Raw genomic sequence first — 20,452 nt, forward strand, 5'->3', positions numbered from 1 at the left:
CAATCGTTTCGGCAGCTGGCCGAAACAATCGCCGGTTAATAATTAGTTCATAATGACATTTTTACAGTAGGATTTAAAAAAAGGAAAGAACACTGTAAACATTCTTACTTTAAATCTTCTTTATTTGCACCCCATAACCGCAATTGTCCTTTAAGCTTTGTCGCACTTATATGATGTCACCGATCACGTTCACTGCATTCGTCGCTGGCGATAACATCCGACTTCATAAATGAAAAAATACTGTTTATATCAACCTGTTGTTCATGTTCTAGGACGAACAGACTTCTTTAAGGTGAAGCGGGAATAGAGACACATTTCACAGGTAATGTGTACATTTTCTATTCCTTCGTTTCCTACCGGAAAGCGACATTTTTAATGTGTTCATGAGTGTAGGATGACTGCAGTATTAATGTGCACTGTGATGATTGGATAGTTCTTAGTTTAAACCATTAAAAACTATCCATCCATATATTTTCTATAAATATTGTATATTAAATACATGTCACTTGTTATATATGTGTGTATGTCATGGTAGTATTTATTAAATGCAAATGATGATAATAGAACTGCAGAGTTAATTTCACGTAGTGCCAAGGATCACCATGTGTCAGTAACTATAACCAAAATGAGCTCCCCCCCCCCCCCATCCTCTGTATTGTGTTATACAGGATGCAGCCACTCAAGGATGCCCAGTTGGGGGCTTTTACATTCTTCGCTTCAGCACTCCCTCATGATGTGTGCGGCAGCAACGGTCTCCCCCTGACCCCCAACTCCATCAAAATATTGGGTCGCTTTCAGATCCTGAAGACCGTCACCCATCCCAGACTCTGCCAATATGTGGACATCTCCAGAGGAAAGCATGGTATACATAATATAACTCCTGCAATTTACGTGACTGATTATCACTCAGCATATCCCTACCTGTTTCTATTGTATCTTCTTCTCTTCCTGCAGAACGTCTCATCGTTGTTGCTGAACACCATGAGAGCAGTTTGAGTCATTTCCAAAAACAGGGAAACAAAGTCAGGTTAGAATTTTGTTAATAATTTACATTAACCATTAAGGAATTTGGTGGCTGCTCTAGTAGGAGTGACACATTGTGTTTAGTTTGTCAGCTGCACAATAGCAGAAAGGAAAGCGCTACAGAGAGTTATTACTATGGCACAGAAAAATCACCGGTTGCGCTTTGCATTCCCTCGAACTGTTCAGCTGTCATAATAAAATAATCATAATAATTTTTTTCGTTTAAGCTATTCCCATTTTACTTTTTATGCTGTATGCACCGTAAGAATCGCTTCAATGTCATTGTTTTGTTACAATGACAATAAATACATTCAATTCAATGATTATTACAGACCTTTATTTTGCATAGTGTGTGACACAAATGTGTGTGTTCAGCCCAGAGAGGGTTCTGCAAATCGCCTACGAGATCCTGGAAGGTCTGGCCTTTATGAACAAACATGGTATGGTGCATCGGGCCCTCAATGTGCACAATGTTCTCCTGGATAGCAAGGTAGGATTATGCTTAATTCAAAAATAATGCAGTGATTTTGTGAGCTGATGTTAACGTGAGAGGTGTATTTCTCTGTTGGAGGGCAACGTCAAGCTGGCAAAGTTTGGCCTCTATCACATGACCGATCACGGCGCTGACGTGGACTTTCCAATTGGGTATGCAGCTTTTTTTTCTTGCTCCTTATTTGCTACGCCGAAAAAGTCTTTTTTGATCTTTTTCAGACAGGAAACCTGAAAAAATAGCAGCATCAGAGCAGTGAATGTTGAGTAAATGACACTGTGCTTGTAATTGCAGATTGAAACCGCAAGATGGCACTAAGTGACTACTTTTGTATAAATCAATCTCCTTCTCTCACAACATTCCCTTGGAAGCAAGTTGTTGCTTGATGGATATTGCTTTGGCCTGAGAAAAACAAACAAACAAACAAACAAAAACAGCAACTAACAAAGGATAGGTGCAAAAAAAATAATCCAGTGAATCAAACCAAAATGCCCGTGACCCATCAACAAGCATCTAATGTGGTGTTATTTCATCATTTGCAAAGAGGAAGGATGTCTGATGATGACTAATGGGAAAAAAATATTTCTTGTTCAAATACTGTGCAGCACAATTTTTGAAGGGATTTTTTGTTTGTATGTTTTATATTTATGGTCTAGAAGTGGTTTATGTATATCTATCATTTTTCAACTCCGTTAGCATAGGTTAGTACTAGACTATTTTATACAGGTAATTCAGGTTACCTCATCATTAACCCTATAAAGCCGGAACTATGAAATATGAGAGAAAATTCGGATTTTTTGTAAATAGAGTATTTATTGGTCCTTTTGAACAACCCCCCCCCCCCCACCCCATTATTTTTGCATGAAACAATGTTTCAAATTTGTACATTTATAAGTATCAAAAATATAATAACACATCAAACATATTAGTATTTCCCAAAAATCTGAAAGAACATTTCCCTTTATTAATACTAATAAATTAGATGTCTCTCCTTTCTCAATTGGGGTGATCTTGCAAGGTCGCTGGAAAAGCCATCAGATGGGTGATACTGCCCTCTAATGGATTATCCGTGCATTGCATGTGTCAGATCATATTCGTTTTTAATGGAGGGGAAAATATTATACTCATGAAATAGAGGGCTCAAAATGTCTTGTATTTAATATGATCCATTTGGCTTTATAGGGTTAACCTGACTACTTCCAAAAATATTCAAAATGTGTGATTCTCGCAGGTACCCATCATACCTGGCTCCAGAGGTGATTGCGCAGGGCTGCTTTCACCCCAGTGACCCTTCCCACGATGAAGCCCCGCGGCCCTCGGGACCCAAATCTGATGTGTGGTCACTTGGCGTTCTGCTGTTTGAACTGTGTTCTGTAAGAATGCTTTACATAAGACTACAATACATTCAAGAAAGTCTTGTTGCTTTAACACCTCTTTTGTGTTTTCGGTGGATCAGGGTCGCCGGCTACTGCATAACATTGACATAAACGAGAGGCTGAAGTTCATTCTAACTCTGGGTAAGCCAGTCTTCTACTAAGAATGGATACACGTTTTGCTAGACATCTATCGTTATGTTGTCTGTGTCCTTTCCAGGCTGCATGGATGACATTGTCACAGTCCTCGCTGAAGAGCACGGCTGCTTGGAAAGCATTAAGGTAGTCCACTTTATTTACACAGTGCTGTGCTTGTAATCAATTTCAATTATTATTTATTGTATTGATCATGTCATGTTCAATAAAACATACATGATTAATGTAACTGCATTGGATTCAGTTTTAAATGTAAATATTCATATTTTTTTCATACTAATGCATCAAGTAAGAGCAAGAAGTTTCTACTATTTGCAGCATTGGTGCTTCTGAGAATGTCTTCCATATAAAAGTAAAATTGGTACTGCTTGAAATCCGTAACTGAATCGAAAATCAATGTGAATTGTGAATCGAACCCTTCTGAATCGAATCAAATCAATTTTGGAAATCTGAATCGATACCCAGCCCTACTCAACTTTGATTTGATTTGAACACAACGGGGAGGTTTCTGCGTATGCTTCAGACGAACCACAGCTTAATATTTGTTATAAATTTAATTTTTGTATATAACACCACTTTTCCTTTGAATAAAGTCTTTGATTGTACTGGTTTCTGATTTAATTTAAAATAGCTAATTTGTAAATACAACTTTGCAACGGCTATAAATGTCAAAAATTAATTGGAACAGTTTCTGCTGGTTTAACATTTTGTTCCACTTTTGTTAACAAGAGTATGAAAACTTAGAATTTTTTTAATTGTTCATTTAGAACAGATATGAAATTTGTGATTAATCGCGAGTTAACTAGTGAAGTCATGCAATTAATTACAATAAAAAAAATGGAATCGCCTCTTGCCCCTAATTTTTTATAATCTTTTCTTTTGTTTAATGAATTTATGGCAGTGAATGAGTTAATTTGCTTCAAGTTTGCTGTTAAAATCTTTTTGACAGGAGCTGCCCGAGAACGTTCTAGAGTTGCTGCGAAAATGCTTGACCTTCCTTCCATCCAAGCGGTATGTTATTTCCTCTTTTCCCAAGGTGCTTTTTGAACATCATATATACGGCTGGGCGATTGTAATATTTAGCTTTCATTAGTTTATATCACACAAACCAGGCATTTGAACATGATGTGTAGACTTTTCATGTTTATTGTAGCAGTTTTTCAAATTAACAAAACAATAATTGATGGATGGTTGTAGTGAAAAGTGACTTTTGCAACTTTCCATTTTTCTGTAATGCGGCCAATCGGTGCAGCCTGCCATTCAGGTTTAAAAAAAACAACCTCAGACGAACTGTTTACAAATATGTTCCCCATCCTCAGGAGATATTAAACCCCAAAAAATGACACCAACAAACAGATGCTCTGTGCGCAACCTTCCAGGCCGAGCCCCGCCGAGTTGTTGGGGGACGCCGTGTTCGACGGCGTGTCGTGCCTCTACATGCCCTACCAGAAGCCCGTGAGCCTGTTCTCCTCCTCGCTACGCTGTGCACATCTGGAGCTACCCGAGGACATCGCCGACCTTTGCAAAGGTTGGCCTCAAATGCTCGCTTTGCGCATACCGATATTTCACCTTAGATGCTCGTCAATAGCGCCGGCCAAATGTCTAAAACCGGAATGATTCAAGTGGATTTTTCAGATTCTATTTCCTGAATTTGTTAGGATTCTTATAATTATTTAATTGTTTGGATGCTAATCTTGTATACAAAGTGTTTTTTGGGGTTGGAATGCCCATCCCCAGTAGTAGTATTAGTAGTAGCAATAATCATAATAATTAATAATTCTCTCTCCAATCCAACTTTGGTTATTATGCATTGTGTTTAAAAAAATAAATAAATACATATTTATGTTTATAGTACGTGGTAAAGGTAGTTCATGGAAAAAAAGTAAGATTCTCATCTTTTCATGCTAATTATATTATGTGGTCAGTCACTTGGAAAAAAAAAAGTCCTGTTTTCTGACAAATTTTTGGCGGGAGCTTTTTTTTTTGTTATATTGAATATTTTTTTCTGTTTCAAACAAAATATTCTCTCTGTTTTTCTGAATATTTCTTTTCAGTTTTTTTGAGTAATTTTCCCGTTTCATAAGATAATTATTTTTCCGAATATTTTTTTTTCTGTTTTTCAGTTTTTTTTTTTTAAAGGGGTTTTCCCTCAGAGATTAGAGAACAAACCACATTACAGTATAGACATTCATTCTTTTATTGCCAGCCAGTAAGTAAATATGACCATCTTATTGCATATGGAGGTATGCAACAAGTCTTTTGGAGTTCAGAGGTAAAAAAAAAAAAACAACTCCGAAAAACAGAACCCCTCCTGTTTTCTGACTAATTTTTGGCGGGAGCTTTTTTTTTGTTATATAGAATATTTTTTTCAGTTTCAAACAAAATATTTTCTCTGTTTTTCTGAATAATTTTTTTTCAGTTTTTAAAAATTTTTTTTTTCTGTTTTTCAGAATATTTTTTTCAGCCTGTTTTTCAAAATATTTTTTGGACAGAAAAATATATTCATTAAAACAGATTAAAACAAATCAGAAAAACAGAAAAAAAAATTCACTAAAAAACAAAGCTCCCGCAAAAAAATTGTCAGAAAAACAGGAGTTGTTTTTTTTTCTCAAGTGAATGTAATACGCTTCTGTAGTCAGTGGCTTCAATATTTGTAAATCGTTTGTATATCAATACAAAGAGACATTGATAATCATTTTGCTTTCAGGGGACGACGACAACTACCTCTCAGAGCGGGCCATCAATGAGGTGTACCACCTGTGGTGCCTTGCAGGCGGCGACCTTGAGAAAGAGCTGACCAACAAAGAGATCATCCAGTCGAAACCTCCCATATGCACGCTGCCCAAGTACAGTACTTCGCTGTTTGTTTGTTGGCACACGACTGAACAATATTCTTAATATCTCCCTGACTCTTGTTCATATGTAGTTTTGTGCTGGAGGACGGGGAGTCGTTCGGCCAGGGCAGGGATCGCAGTTTCTTGCTTGACGACACCACGGTGACGCTTTCTCTGTGCCAGCTCAGAAATGTAAGACTAACAAGAGTGTATCCAAAAATGTTGTACACAATTTTCTTTTTCAAGGTCCTCTTTCCATGTATTTTTTTTAACTCATTCACTGCCATTGACGCCTATAAACGTCAAAAATAAATTTTAACTATTTCTATTAGTTTTATATTTTTTCCCATTTTGTTAACAAGAGTATGAAAACCTAGACATTTAAAAAATATATATTTTTTATTTTTTAAATTAGGGGCGTCAGGCGATAATTTTTTCAATAGTTAACTCACGATTAATCACAAATTTTATATCTGTTCTAAATGTACAATATTTTTTTTATAGGTTTTCATACTCTTGTTAACAAAAGTGGAAACAAATATAATAGTTCAAATTAATTTTTGACGTCAATGGCAGTGAATGAGTTAATAACCACAAGCAATGATTTAAGATGTATTACAATAAACAATATCAGATTATTACACATAAATGTTTTGGTTTTATAGGTTAACAAGACTGATGACCCTGGAAACTGTACTTTTATTTTGTTTGAAATAAAAACTAAGATAAGTCAAAAATTTATATTACCTCTGGAAAACTATAGTGAGCTATTTACTTAGAATTTTCTTAATACTGTATGTGATTAAAGACTCCACGCAAGCAGTAAAATAATTGATGCTACTTTTGAAGATGACATTTTGTCCTTTTCCAGAGACTGAAGGACGTCGCAGGAGAAACTTATTTCCCCCTGCTGGAGGACGAGTAAGTGGACGTCGCTTTCAGCCTCTTAATTTTTCACACCATTGCCACATTGCTTTGATTTAGCCACCTGCAGATGTGTACGTCTATCTATCCATTTTCTATACCGCTTATCCTGTTCGGGCTTGCGGGGTTCTGCAGCAGCCTATGCCGGTTGATTAAGGGTGAAAAAACTATTCGCCATTCGATCGCAGGGCGCATACATGCACATTTGACTTTGAGTAATGACGCCACACGCTGAACGTTCTTCATCTGCTTGCCCCAGACAGTCGAGTCTGGCGCACTCCAACAGCGCCAACGAGCTGTCGGCCACCGTCACGCTACCGCTCATCATCCGCGAGAGAGACACAGAGTACCAACTCATCCGTGTCATCCTCTTCGACAGGCTGCTCAAGGTCCCCCCTTGCCTCCATGCTCTGATGCAAAGACACACTTGTTGCTAATAGCTAATATCACTAAATTCATGTATTCATGTTGTCAGGCGTATCCTTATAAGAAGAATCTAGTGTACAAAGAGGCCAGGGTTGACATCCCCCCTCTTGTGCGTGGACTAGCCTGGGCCGCACTGCTGGGCATCGAGGTAGAAAACGTGCTCTGGTAAAAATGTCGTGCCACCCGAATGCATCGGTTTTTTTGTATCTTTTATTTTTGCAAAGGGAGACATTCAGGCCAAATACGAAAGCACCGACAAGGACACGCCCATTCCAACTGACAGACAGGTAACAGCGCGGCAATGATGGCACGGAATACACATCTGTTTTCAAACAAAGGGAGTAAAAGTCTGAAATATATCTCAAGTGAAGTACACATAGCTGAAAAATCTACTTTGGTACATAAAAAATTAGGGGTGTGAATTGCCGAGTACCTGGCGATTCGAGTCGTATCACGATTCATAGGATACCGATTAATCCCGATGTGAATCTATAAATTGATTATTGCAATTTTTTTTAAAACTCAAATTTAGAAAACACTAATCAGTAAACTTGTACATGTACACTGTAAGATTTGTTTGAAAATGTATTCATCTAAAAATTCAGGCTTATAACTGAGCCACTGCATTTAACAAACAGGTTGCAGTCTGTTTCACGTCTGAACAGCACTGAAATTAAATATAAAGGCTTAATGTTCCATTCATATAACATTCTTCCATGCTTAATGTGTGAAGCCTAACCCTGAGTAAGTCGTTTTGTTGAATATTCCTATAAAAAAATTGATGTTAAAAAATCGATTCGGCCGCATATCGAATCGATTCGAGAATTGCCGAATCGATTTTTCCTAACACCCCTATTCAAAATAATTCTGTCATGAGTCATGACATTTAAATGCAAGCCTATTTCCGCTCACAGATCGAGGTGGACATCCCACGCTGCCACCAATACGACGAGCTGCTGTCCTCCCCCCAGGGTCACGTAAAGTTCAGACGTCTCCTGAAAGCCTGGGTGGTCTCCCATCCCGACCTGGTCTACTGGCAGGGTCAGTCTAAACCAGGCACATCATCTGTTTTTACCAACTTTTACTATGCAACACGACTGAAGTTTTCACACCACCTGAATGATTATCTAGCATCCTTGCTTGGAACCCTCTTGACACCGTGTGGTGTGATATGCGATTGGCCACAAGGGGGGAGTCCTGTCCCATCTCTGCCAGAGCGTATGTAGCGAGAGTTTGGCCAACTCGTTTCAGCAGGGAAACAAGATGGCGTCCATATGTCATGTGACCAGCAGTTGGCCAAACTCTTTCTCGATGCGGCTCTGATCTCTGCCTTAGCCAGAAGTAAAATAACCGTATGATAAAGTGAATTTTAATTAAAAACATTGAATTAAGAAAGATGTATTTAATACAAAGAATTACAGTAAAAATGAAAAAAATATGACAGTCGTAATACATTTTTATAGATTGATTTATTGATTCAATCAACTTCAGTAAAAAAACAAACAGTTTTACAGATTTTATTTTAAAGGGTAATTTAAAGGTGAAACCTGCAGTATTGATTGGAAAAAGGCTACAGTATTACAATACAGTGTTCCCTCGTTATAACGCTGTTTCGCAGATTTTTTTTGTGCAATTTTGTGTGATTTTTTTTTTTTTTTTTTACAGTAATGTACCTATTTTATAAAAGGTTTGAACATTAAGAATGTTTAAACAAGAGAGGAATGTGAGAAAATGTAAATGCCTCAATGGAAAAAGTGCATAAACTGAGTGGTGAGGGATTTTAGAGTCCCAAAACATGTATAATAAATGTAAAACATAAAACTAACTACTTCGCGGATTTTATTTATTGCAAGAACCTAACCCCAGCGAAAAACGAGGGAACGTTGTAATAAAGCTGTTAGATTAAGAGCATAAATGTCTGATTGTTTCAAGGTAACAGCTGTTGCAGATCTTGTTAAGATACAATGTATTTTTTCTTTTTTTTGGTAGTATTAGGTCTCTTTTTTCCTGAAAAAAGTACAATATGTAGCTAGTGTAAAAAATAATGCAATATTTAGACTTTTATTTTCTGGACTTTTTATCATAATTCAAATGTTGTGTTCCATATATGACTTCATATACTGTCGGTGTGATGAAAGACAGCTAATCCGGTTCATTTGGAACCAAAATGTGCCTAACCTAACCACATCTAGTCAAGATCTGATCCAAATTGCATATTTAGGGATTTTTTACCTTCATCCCAATCTCAATAAAACTTGACTTTGTTGTAGCTGTTTTTTGTTTTTGTTTTTTTAGATACAGTTGAATGTACGCATCTGCTCTTATATTTTACAAGTGACAATTGTCTTTTTCTCTTTTAGGTTTGGATTCTCTTTGCGCCCCATTTCTTTACTTGAATTTTAACAACGAGGGTACGAAATCACAAATTGATGCTTTTTGTTTTTGAATTATTATTTTTTTTGTCCATTTACATTTTTGTGCTCTCCACAGCGTTGGCATACGCATGCATGTCCGCATTCATCCCAAAATACCTCTACAACTTTTTCCTGAAGGACAACTCGCACGTCATCCAAGGTGAGATGGAGAAAAATGATTAGTTGTACTTGTGATCTCACCATTCCCATTGCTGCCTCGTTTAAGCCTGCGTGATGTTGAGCTGCTCAAGGAGAAAACAAAACGCAAAAGCTCTGGTTGCAGCGCAGTTCAAAAGCAAATTATCACGGTCTGCAGCCAGCTGCTCAGTGTTGATTGCATTTTCTTTGGGGGGGGGGGGGGGGTTGTTTCAATGCTCTTAATGCATTCCCACAGCTGTGGGCGCATCATGTGGCAAGAGGGAAATAAATAAAACAGCATTAAAAACTGTTCCTGCATGACGAATAAAAAGGCACAAACTGGACTATTATCATCTCGCTACCCTTTTAGGTGGTCCGCAGAGTCAGCTTTATGTTTATCTGTCTGGTCAGAGCTCTTTTGTTGATAATAAAAAAAAAAAATGCATGCCTTTGCTGCCAACATAGACAAATTATACATCCAAGGTTAAGCAATCAAAAAATGTCTGCTACTGTTTAGATCTGTAATCCCTGTTCCCTGTGCCAATCTCATCCTGACCGAATGTATTGATACAATATAAATCTTCAGCCTGTAGTTCCCCCACAATTTGATAACGTCATCTTGCCAAGATGTTTTTGGACAACTGAATGCTTCCAGATGTGTGGGAACAGTTTAGGAAAGGCTCTTTACAAAGGTCTACAAAGGTTTTTAGTGCATGTCTAAATCTTCCTTTGTCTAGCCATACTTGAGGCCCGAAGCGTCCAAATGCACAACTAAGTTGATTGCTGTTGCTGTTTTTCTGGCTTCTGATTGGTTGAATAGCAAACGCAGAAGATGCTCTCATTTTTCAGAGTACCTGACCGTCTTCTCGCAAATGATCGCCTTCCATGACCCCGAGCTGAGCAACCACTTGAACGACATCGGCTTCATCCCTGACGTAAGGATACAGACATTATTAGCATCTTTTGGCTAGTTTGTGTTGAAAAGATGCGGTTTAAAATCTGTGAGCATTTAGCAGAAAAAGAGAGTGACTGTGCTGTTTCATCTCTTCAAGCAACCCCGGCTGAATGTATTTGCTTAGAGTCAGTGTTTTTTTGTTTTTTTGTTTTTTAAAGTTTGATACTAAGCATGCATAACATGCGTAAAACTGCTCAATTCCCTCTCAAAAGGATTTCCCCCCAAAATATTATCCAAGCAGAATTATGTTGCAATGTTTGATATCAATCCAAGTCATTAGACCGCAAGGACCATGAATCACAATTTCCTCTCTCTCAACCAGCACTTAGGTCAGCACAGCACCAAATTTATGGGAGTATTTAATAGAAATATGAATGAAACACTTCTGTTTTGTTTTTTTCACTCTCATTACTCAAATTATCTAGGATGACCTAATGGTCAGTAAGAAAAAAAGAAAGAAGATATGACATCAAAATGGCAAGTAAAGAACTTTTAAACTTTGTATCCATTTTGTCGTTATGTTGACTGAAGATAGCTTGGCTATTTGGGAAGAAAAAAATAATGTTTTTTTCCCCAAGATGCGGTATCCTAATACAAATTCGAACAAATCTGAGGCACATTCCCTAAAAGCCCATAGAGTGTGCGCACGTAGCGAATATTGTTTTTTCGTCAGGCTTCGTTCAAGGTTGCAAAGATGTTCGCAAAGAAATGTTTTATATGTTGACATTTTGATGTACAATTGCATGTACATGCACACGCGACAAAGACTCTCCACGAATTCCAGTGACAACCCAGGCTAAACTTTTCTCCTGTTAGTACATCAGCGGAGATCACTTCAAATACTTCCTTGACACCAATTAATACTTTCTGGGCTTTGGAGCCGTCTTGTGGCATCTTAAGAGCATTATAGAAAGAGCACAAAAATGCAAATACATTCGAGTTTTTCACTGAATGTCGATATAAAATAAATAAATAAATCTGAGGTTAATTCGATGTACTGCTGTAGGATGCAAGGTGTCTCACATAATGTGTATCCAGAGGTTTGATTCAAGTCTTTTTCCGTTTGGCGACATCTCCCCATGTGTGCCATTTATGCTGCCACTCATGCAATCTGGCCCAAGTTGAAATCGAGACCGGCGACGTTGCTTATCATTTGAGTGCACGGAGCGAAACGATGGCACACTCCTCGTCTCCCCTCCGCGCCTCCCAATTAGCTGTCAGCTGAGTGTCCGAGATAAGCGCCAGCTGTCCACATCCAGCGATAACCTTCCCCCCATACACCTGGCAAATGTGTGTACAGGCGCTTTGTTAACCGACGACCATACATCACAATGCATTATGTACTCTAATTTAGCATTTATAGGAGTCCTCAGGGGCGGAATTGAGAGATTACAAATTGGCATAATGAGATTAATTATGACTCGTAATCAGAGTCAGCAGTTTTTGCTCCTCCTTTGCTGTCTGTTCCTTCAGGGCTTGCAGAGTTAAGTCACTGATTATAGCCTCTTTTGTTATACTCAATTCAGCACATTGTGGAGAGCAAATGTTGCTTAATCTCACTAATGTTTTTCACCCTTGTCTCCCACATTCACAGCTGTATGCCATTCCTTGGTTCCTGACCATGTTCACACGTGAGTAGTTATGTCTCACAAGACATTTGTCACCCATTGAGTGACTGTTGACTTCAATTTACCTTTGAGAGGGACTATAATGAGTATAGTAAAAAGAATAATAATAATTGTAGTTATTTAGTGCTTAACAGTAGAGCTGGAATATTTCTTCACCGTTTACACGACGTAACCCAGCAAATGACATTTTGCGACCCATACGGCAATCAGATAATCAAATGCTGGATGATGTCAACATTGAAGGATCTTGAGTGTCAACTTAATCCTTGAGCGTGGTTAACCCTCGCTATTCATGGGGGATAGGGACCAAGTCCCGCCAATAACTGAAGACCAGTGATGCCAGTTTATAATATAATATATACTGCAATGTATGTAGTAATAATAAAATAAACTCATGACAATCATATACATAATTTCGTATTTATATATATGTTTATGTATTTCGTGTTTGTTATATATGGATAGAATATGTACTGTGTATTATAGATCTATATTCTTATGTAAAATTGCAAGGATTGTTATTGTTATATAAATTAGGTTTCAAACAGGTAAGCGTTAAAAAAAAAAAGTTGATGCTTCTTCCTAATCCTTTTCCGAACATGTGTATTTGCTAGTTGTTGATATCGGTTTTATTTTTTTCCTTATCTATGCTTTTTCTTTTTATACATGTTCAAAAATAAAGGAAAAAATAACATTCATCATTATTGGCTGCCATTTTGATTAACTAGTAATCTAAGGTGTGACTTTAACATAGTACTCAAATTAACGTTAAAAAGTAAAAAAAATTAGATCACCAAATGATTCCCGAGCGCAAGCCCCTGCTGCTGCTCACCGCCACCTTAGGGGATGGGTCAAATGCGGAGACCAAATTTCACCCCGCTTAGGTGGGCGTGACAATCAGTGGTACTTTAACTGGTACGAGAGACGTTCACATTTTCAAGTTGGAAATACTGTCCCCAATGTTGAGTTTGGAAGGAAGCCCTTAAAAAGTGGTGGTTCAATGATATAAACGCTGTCATTGTCCAAACTGTACGTCTTTTCTGGTTTAGTCTCCACAATATAACCCAGCATGAGAAGCACACACGTTGACAGCGCAGCTATGATGGAAAGGAGTGTGAAGCATGACCTTCTTACCTCCTTCTCACCCCCCTGAGGCAGAGTCCAGCATTAGGGTGTTCTGCTCTGACTGCTAATGTCCACCTTTCGAGCATCCGCCACTTTTTCAGGGTCATGTTCTCGTCACATACATAAATATACATGCATTCGCATCGACTGCCTCCCCGACGCCTCTGTGCACCCACGGGCATCCAAACAGGTGCGTGATTGCCTTCAAATGTGAAGACTATCATTAAGAAAAAATAGAACGGCTAAAAATTCCCCATGGGCAACCGTTCCTCAGCACATTTCTATTCTGGGATGGCTTTTTTTTCTTTCTTTTTTTCAACACAACCAGGCTTTAGCCAATGTATAATTCACATATGCAAATCATGCCTTTTTATATACAAAGTGCTTTCATAGTATCCCGATCCTGTTGTCTGGCATGCTGCTGCGTCTCTTTGAATTTTTTTCTTCTTTTTTTTTTCTTCCCATATCTGCACCCGCCTCTGCAGATGTGTTCCCACTGCACAAGATTTTCCACCTGTGGGACACGCTCCTGCTGGGGAACTCGTCGTTCCCCTTGTGCATCGGCATGGCCATATTGCAGCAGCTCAGGGACCGCCTTCTTGCAAATGGCTTCAACGAGTGCATCCTGCTGTTCTCTGACCTACCAGGTGACCCTTAACGTATGCATTACAGCAGTGGTTTTCAAACTTTTTACACCATGTAGCACCCGAAAAAACATACCACCATCATTACCAACGTTAAAATACAGTAACTCAGTAAGGCAATTGTAGATGCACATAAAAAATGAGGCTGGTTTTATCCCTAAAAATGTTTAATATTATTGTAAGCCACTGTAACATGATACACTTGTAAAATTACGCACTACCTATAAATATAGGGAAACAAATGCTTAAATGAGTTAATTGCACAAAAACAGTGAAATACAATTTACAGATTAGGCTGTGATTCTTAGGCATGCCACTAGAGGGAGCCCGCATACCATTCGTGACTAGTGATGGTAAAATGAAGCTTCACGAACCACTTGTGATGGGTTTTTTTTTTTTTACTCCTCGAAATGGTGCTCTTGGTAGGGCTGCTCCTCTGGGATGCTCGATTATGAAGAAAATATTTGATTATAATGATAATAATTGAAATCGCAATTAGGATGGTCGTTTATTTTTGGGCACAAAACGAGAAAAGGTTTAAACGTAAAAAATATTAAGGCAAATAAAATTATTTGAAACGCTATAATTATGCAAGTTCCTTTTGGATTAAACAAAATGTATTACATTTGTTATTTTAAAATAAAGGTGCAAATGTATAAATGTAAACAACTCAAAATTAGTATTCATAATTTTTTGTTTTTTTACGATTATGCTGATTTAGTGTAATAATTGAAATTGTAATTTAGTTTTGATTAATTGCACAGCCCTAGCTCTTGCAATTGAAATTGATTAAATTTCCACTGTATTGAAATTGATTACCGAAACATGTTTTTTTGGCCATACTAAAATAGTGTGAAGTTGCACATCCACTACAATAGGTGGCAGTGGCGCTCTCATTGTTTTAGAGCGCAAAGAGTATTACCTCCCCTCCAGAGGTGTACTATTTATAGTAACAAAAAAATTATTGAGAAGGCAGTACTGACCCACACACGTTCTGCTTGAGCCAACCTGGAGTCCTAATACTATTATTATCAAGTTTTGTCAAACCGCCCTGAATTTCACACTTGAACCCAACTTTAAGTCAAAGTTCATCTATAAAACCACTGCAAGCACTGGCATCCCTCCTCCGTAAAATCCGTCTCCTTATCTGCTACTGCAAGTTCAGTGTGCATCTGTGTGGAAATGAGATGCAACCAGGCTGCCCCAGGCACCAAAACACTCCAGTTAAAGCGACATTATATGGACAAAAGTTTTTAGACAGCTGGCTATTACTGCACAGTACTTGGCTCAGTTTGGGAGAGGCGCTATTATTTCAAGTACTCAGTCAGCCTAGGTGCTGCAGTATTTTTCTTCACAGTCTTCACTTTGCTTCCTTGAGTCTCTTCTAAGCGTGGCTAACAACATGCAAGAACCAAATGTCATGAAGTAAATACAAGAGACATTCTCTCTCCTCTATTGTTATTGTTTGTTTATTTATCACTAAGACTGACATATGTGCTGTGGTTTCCACTGGTAATATTACACCACAAGTTGACGCTGTTACCTACGGGCTTTTCGGTTAGCGCTCTCTTTTTGTAGCACTCGCACGACACAAACACATACGATTTGCACAGAGTGACCATGTGGCATTCAGAATGTACAAAATGCTCGGGGGATAACTTCCCTTGTAAAGTTCTTGCTTTGGCAAATGCTTTTACTACCTGACGTGCATATGCAAGGAATGAGGGCATGGCAGAGGCAGTTCTCCTTATAAAGGTCAAATATGTCAGGCAAATGCTCCTTTTGCCAAGTTTTCTCTAGAGCCCTTGCCAGCTAGTTAATATCTAAAGCGGCCAGCCCCTTTATTGCTGCTTCAGACCTGAGGAAAAACAATGCAGGAGCTGATGCTTTTGCTAAACGCTTTAAGGAGTTAAGTCGAGAAAATTCACATTGAGGGCCATCATCGTTTTAGCGCATGTGTTCATAAACAGCAATGGAGGAAGGAATCAGAAAGTCGCATTTTCTATTTTGCGTTTGTTTTAAGGTTTAGTGCACACTCTGTTGTGGAGCTTCAATAAAACAATGTCAAACAAAAAGAACAGAAAAGATTGCAGCGCAGTATGCATTCAAGCTTAAAGACTAAGTCACACCAGGTTGTGTGAGTGCAGGAGGTCCCAAAATTATCAGCATAGCCATACAACCAGAAATTGCCTTTTTAGTGTGCTTTATGCAAGAAAGGGGAGAAAATGACTCCTAGTGATCACAAGCTTACAAGTGATAACAGTTCCATGGAACAGTGCATGCAAAATACTTTTTAATAATGAGCCAAGTGTTGCCTCACTCTGTCTAAGACAATATCTGATGGCGTGTGGCAGCAGAATTCTCGTGAATTCATTGCAAAGCAAAGTCACAACTTTTGGTCACAACTATATTAGAGATAGACTGCTATGGGGTTTTTTCAGGGCCGATACCGATGCAGATTATTAGTAGTCAACGAGGCCGATAACCGATATTTGAAGACGATATTCATTTTCAGTAAGACATAATATTGCCGTCAAAATTGTTTAAAATACAAATGCCAATCTTGACTTTGTTGTAGTGTCTTTAACATTAATACTTATTGAACAACTTTTCAAACTTTTCAAAATGTTTAAAAAAAAAACAACTTATAATAAAATGTTCAGGGAGCTCTCAGTGTTATCAGTACGTCTGCCCCCCCCCCCCCCAAAAAAACCTGAAATCTTAAACTTTCACATTTAGTATTCGGTTTAGGTGAACGGTATGGGATTTTTAATAGGTTGTAGGTGAACTAATGACTAGACACTCACACGCACATACATGCAAAATAAATAAAAAAATAAAAAAAGAGAGAGCGCAATGATGATGACATGTCGAATCGGTAAAATTACCGAATGAACAATACTGAGCTCTCTTAAAAGTAGACACAAATAGAAAAGGGAAGGACCAAATAGGTACAACTTTTTGTTTGCATGTAAGGGTCTCCGTAAATGACTTTCGAAATATCCCACTGCTGTATCATGGGAATGTAGTTTGAAGAAATAAACATTCATTACCTCTTCCAAGGAGAAGCATTTTATGGCCATATTTTCTTTGTCATTTTGCTTCAGTGCTAGAGACATTTTGAGTGTTTTGCAACCTTGATCAACGGATGGCTTGTTTCATTTGGCTGTTTTCCCCCTTAGAAATTGACATTGAACGTTGCGTCCGTGAATCCATCAACCTCTTCTTCTGGACGCCAAAAAGTGCAACATACAGACAACATGCGCAGCCACCGAAGGTCTCAGGTGACAACGGCTTTGGGAAAAACACAACGTACTACTCATCCGACTACCAGGACTTCCCCAAGACGGACCTAGTGAGTATATATTTTACATGATATATATATATATATATATATATAAATATATATATATATATATATATATAAATATATATATATATATAATTTTTTTTTTTACCAGTGTTGGGCTAACGTGTTATTTACAGTAATGTATTACATTTAGGCAATAATGAAGTAATATGACCAGTTACATATCATATGTTAATATTCTTATTACAGTTACAGAGTCCCATACCGCATTACAATTTTGGGACCATAAGACAAATTAATCATCAAAAACCAAAAACAAAGCATCCTTCAGATCTTTTACGATATAAGTTGTTAACTGAAACAATCACCACGAGCAGAATGTGTATAGGCCTATACAATATATGAAATACGAGGTGACCTCCAGTTGCAAATTTTCTTTGCAGTCTCGGGAACCTCTTGTGCTGCTGGACCTGAAAGCTGAAGTGTCCCCTCGCATCTCGGCAGAGGACTTCATCGACCTGTGTGAGATGTCGTACACCGCAAATAACCGGACCAAAGCCAACAGGCCAAGAATTATTGCTGTAGACATTCGGAGTGCAGAGGAGTATCCTTGCCAAGGTGTTGTGAAATATGTTTCTCTCTCTTTATCAATTTCCTTAGTAGATTTCATCATCGGGAAATGGTGTGCACAGGCTGTAACATCAGTTGGAAGATTCATTTTGTTTCCTTGTACTCCAGCCACCCATCTTTTTTTAAGTACTTTTTCCTATCTAATCAACTTTTGAAAATTGTTCAAAACATTCAGCCAGTTAGTTAAATTAGATTAGAGTTTCATACCAAGAAAGCAGAGGTAGGTTTCACCCCGAGGAATTGCAATTGTTAGAGCTTTTTGTCCAGCGATGGGCATTTGACAGATTTCTTTGAGGTGCTATGAGGAAAACTAACGATGGATTATTTAAGTAAGGTAGCATCCAGCATGGTTTTAAATGGTCTTTAACCTCACGGAAACCAGCTTCAGCAAAGGCCACATGTCTGGCAGCATCAACATTCCTTTCAGCACGGCGTTCGGCACCGATGACGAGGTGCTGCAATGTCCTACGACAGGAGCCCTCCAGAACTACAAAGGACGGGTTGTTGTCGTCATCGGCCACGCTATGAAAAGCGCTTCTGTGGTAAGGACGCATTTACAAAAGCACACGGTCCGGCAAAGAATTTTATACATAATTGGTAGTAACTGTTTTTTTTCACAAAACTGGAAATAAACTATTTTGAATGAATAAGGGAGGTCATTCCAAAATTAAATCCGCAGAAGTTATTTTCTTATGTGGTAATGAAAGTCAAATGACTTAATATTAGCTTAATCATATTAATAAGTACATTTCCTGGATATTATAAAAGTATGACATCAATTGTGGGTTTCCTGCATGTATCATACCAGCAATTGTGTCACAAAATAGATGCATACTTCAGATTGCCTAATGATGATGGAACATCATCCAAATTCCTTTGTGTTTTCAATGGAATAAAATTTGCCTTAACTAAGTTGGGAAAAACAAAACAAATGTGGAAAACGTGCCCTTATTTCATGTTAGAAAAAATAAGCTTTCCGAGCCTTTGAAGAGACTGCCCTATAGTAAATTGTATTTAATCCAAGTTGTGTGCTAAAATCCTTCAATTCTACCGTCCCCTGAAATGAAATTATTAATACATATAATCAGTGCTTAGTTCAGTTTTTCATGTTTTCTAAAAAAAAAAGACTTATTTTAGGATGGCAAGATTTTCTTTTTTTCGTTAGTTCACAGATCGTTGAGTTTCAAGGTTAACAGGCTACATTTTGGCCACATACAGGATCTTATAACAAGCTGTTCTTTAAAATAACTTCAGATCTTTCATTGCAAGCCAATTAAAAGTAGATTTTCATCGACAATACACTCCCATCCCTAGAACTATTTACTGTCCCATTGACTCCCATTACAACATGCATTTTTCAATATGCTATAATCCTGATATGTTATAATGCTTTTCTCATTAAAACTGAATGAATCTGTTAATAATCCTTTGAAAACAAGTAAAACTGGGCATTATACAATAGAAAGCCGTTTCTTTGAATTGCCGCCACCCACCAATGCTGCCCTGTGCGGCTGCACATAATGCACGGCACATGCTAGAACGCCCCACTGCAGGGTTTTTTCTTCTCTCAAATCTTCCGTCTTTCTGCTTCCTCCTAGTTTGCTGCACACCTTGTCAAGGTGCAATTCCCACGGGTTTGCATCCTAGACGGAGGGATCAACAAGCTGAAGCCCACAGGACTCCTGACTGTCCCTTCCCCTCAGATCTGAGCCCAAGCGGTTGAGTCAAATGGAAAAGACTATGTACATATTCTTTGTGTGTGTTTTTTTCTGATACCATCATGAAGGAATAAACAAAACTAATTAAAAAAAAAATGTGCACGCCTCTTAAGTCACATAAAAACTAGTAATTATACACTCATCAGCCTCTGCAATCTGATGATACTAACAATAATCAAAACTGTAGTTTAATGTAGCAGTTGGGTTACCGTCACACCTTAATGTCTGACCTGAATGAATTTTTTTGTCCAAGATTGTTTTAGACTCAGTTGCAAAAAAAAGTCAGATGTCACAGTTCATTTATATTTTGCCTTAGCTTCAATACTGTTTTCATAACAGCCCACAGACAGAGACATAACCAACTAGATAAAGGTCAAACCGCACCAAAGTAAAGTAGGGATGAAACCGTTTCTTGAGAAACGGCAATCTTCGGTTTATATTTTGTTCATTATTTTGTACGTTTTTTTTCTTCCTGTCCTTTTTTTACGGCAAAATAAAAACAATTAAAAAAATAAAATATATTTCAATACAAAGACTAGCTTCATTTGATCCTTGAAAATATATATATATTTTTTTTACAACTGTTGAACTAAACAATAAAAACTAACAGCTTTAAAGACGTCTTTCTAATATTCTTCTCATAGGAACAATTCTCAAAACGCCT

General features: G+C 37.9%; 1 protein-coding gene across 1 annotated transcript; it reads left to right on the forward strand.

The window, feature by feature from the left end:
* The first annotated feature begins 19 nt into the window (after positions 1-19).
* On the forward strand, positions 20-19,870 carry tbck (TBC1 domain containing kinase). The gene is made up of 26 exons (XM_086081923.1): positions 20-322; positions 669-862; positions 955-1,027; positions 1,399-1,513; positions 1,595-1,668; positions 2,745-2,886; positions 2,970-3,030; positions 3,107-3,168; positions 3,992-4,053; positions 4,422-4,570; positions 5,750-5,888; positions 5,969-6,068; positions 6,748-6,797; positions 7,060-7,189; positions 7,276-7,374; positions 7,451-7,513; positions 8,141-8,267; positions 9,587-9,637; positions 9,717-9,800; positions 10,628-10,713; positions 12,328-12,364; positions 13,972-14,133; positions 17,313-17,485; positions 17,884-18,044; positions 18,453-18,612; positions 19,669-19,870. The coding sequence occupies exons 2-26, from the start codon at positions 670-672 to the stop codon at positions 19,777-19,779; spliced, it is 2,664 nt and encodes an 887-aa protein (XP_085938049.1). The 5' UTR covers positions 20-322; position 669; the 3' UTR covers positions 19,780-19,870.
* The last annotated feature ends 582 nt before the right edge of the window (positions 19,871-20,452 follow it).

Source organism: Leptonotus elevatus, chromosome 8, assembly GCF_054856555.1.
Source record: "Leptonotus elevatus isolate MCC_2025b chromosome 8, RoL_Lele_1.0, whole genome shotgun sequence".
In the NCBI taxonomy this organism is placed as follows: domain Eukaryota; kingdom Metazoa; phylum Chordata; class Actinopteri; order Syngnathiformes; family Syngnathidae; genus Leptonotus; species Leptonotus elevatus.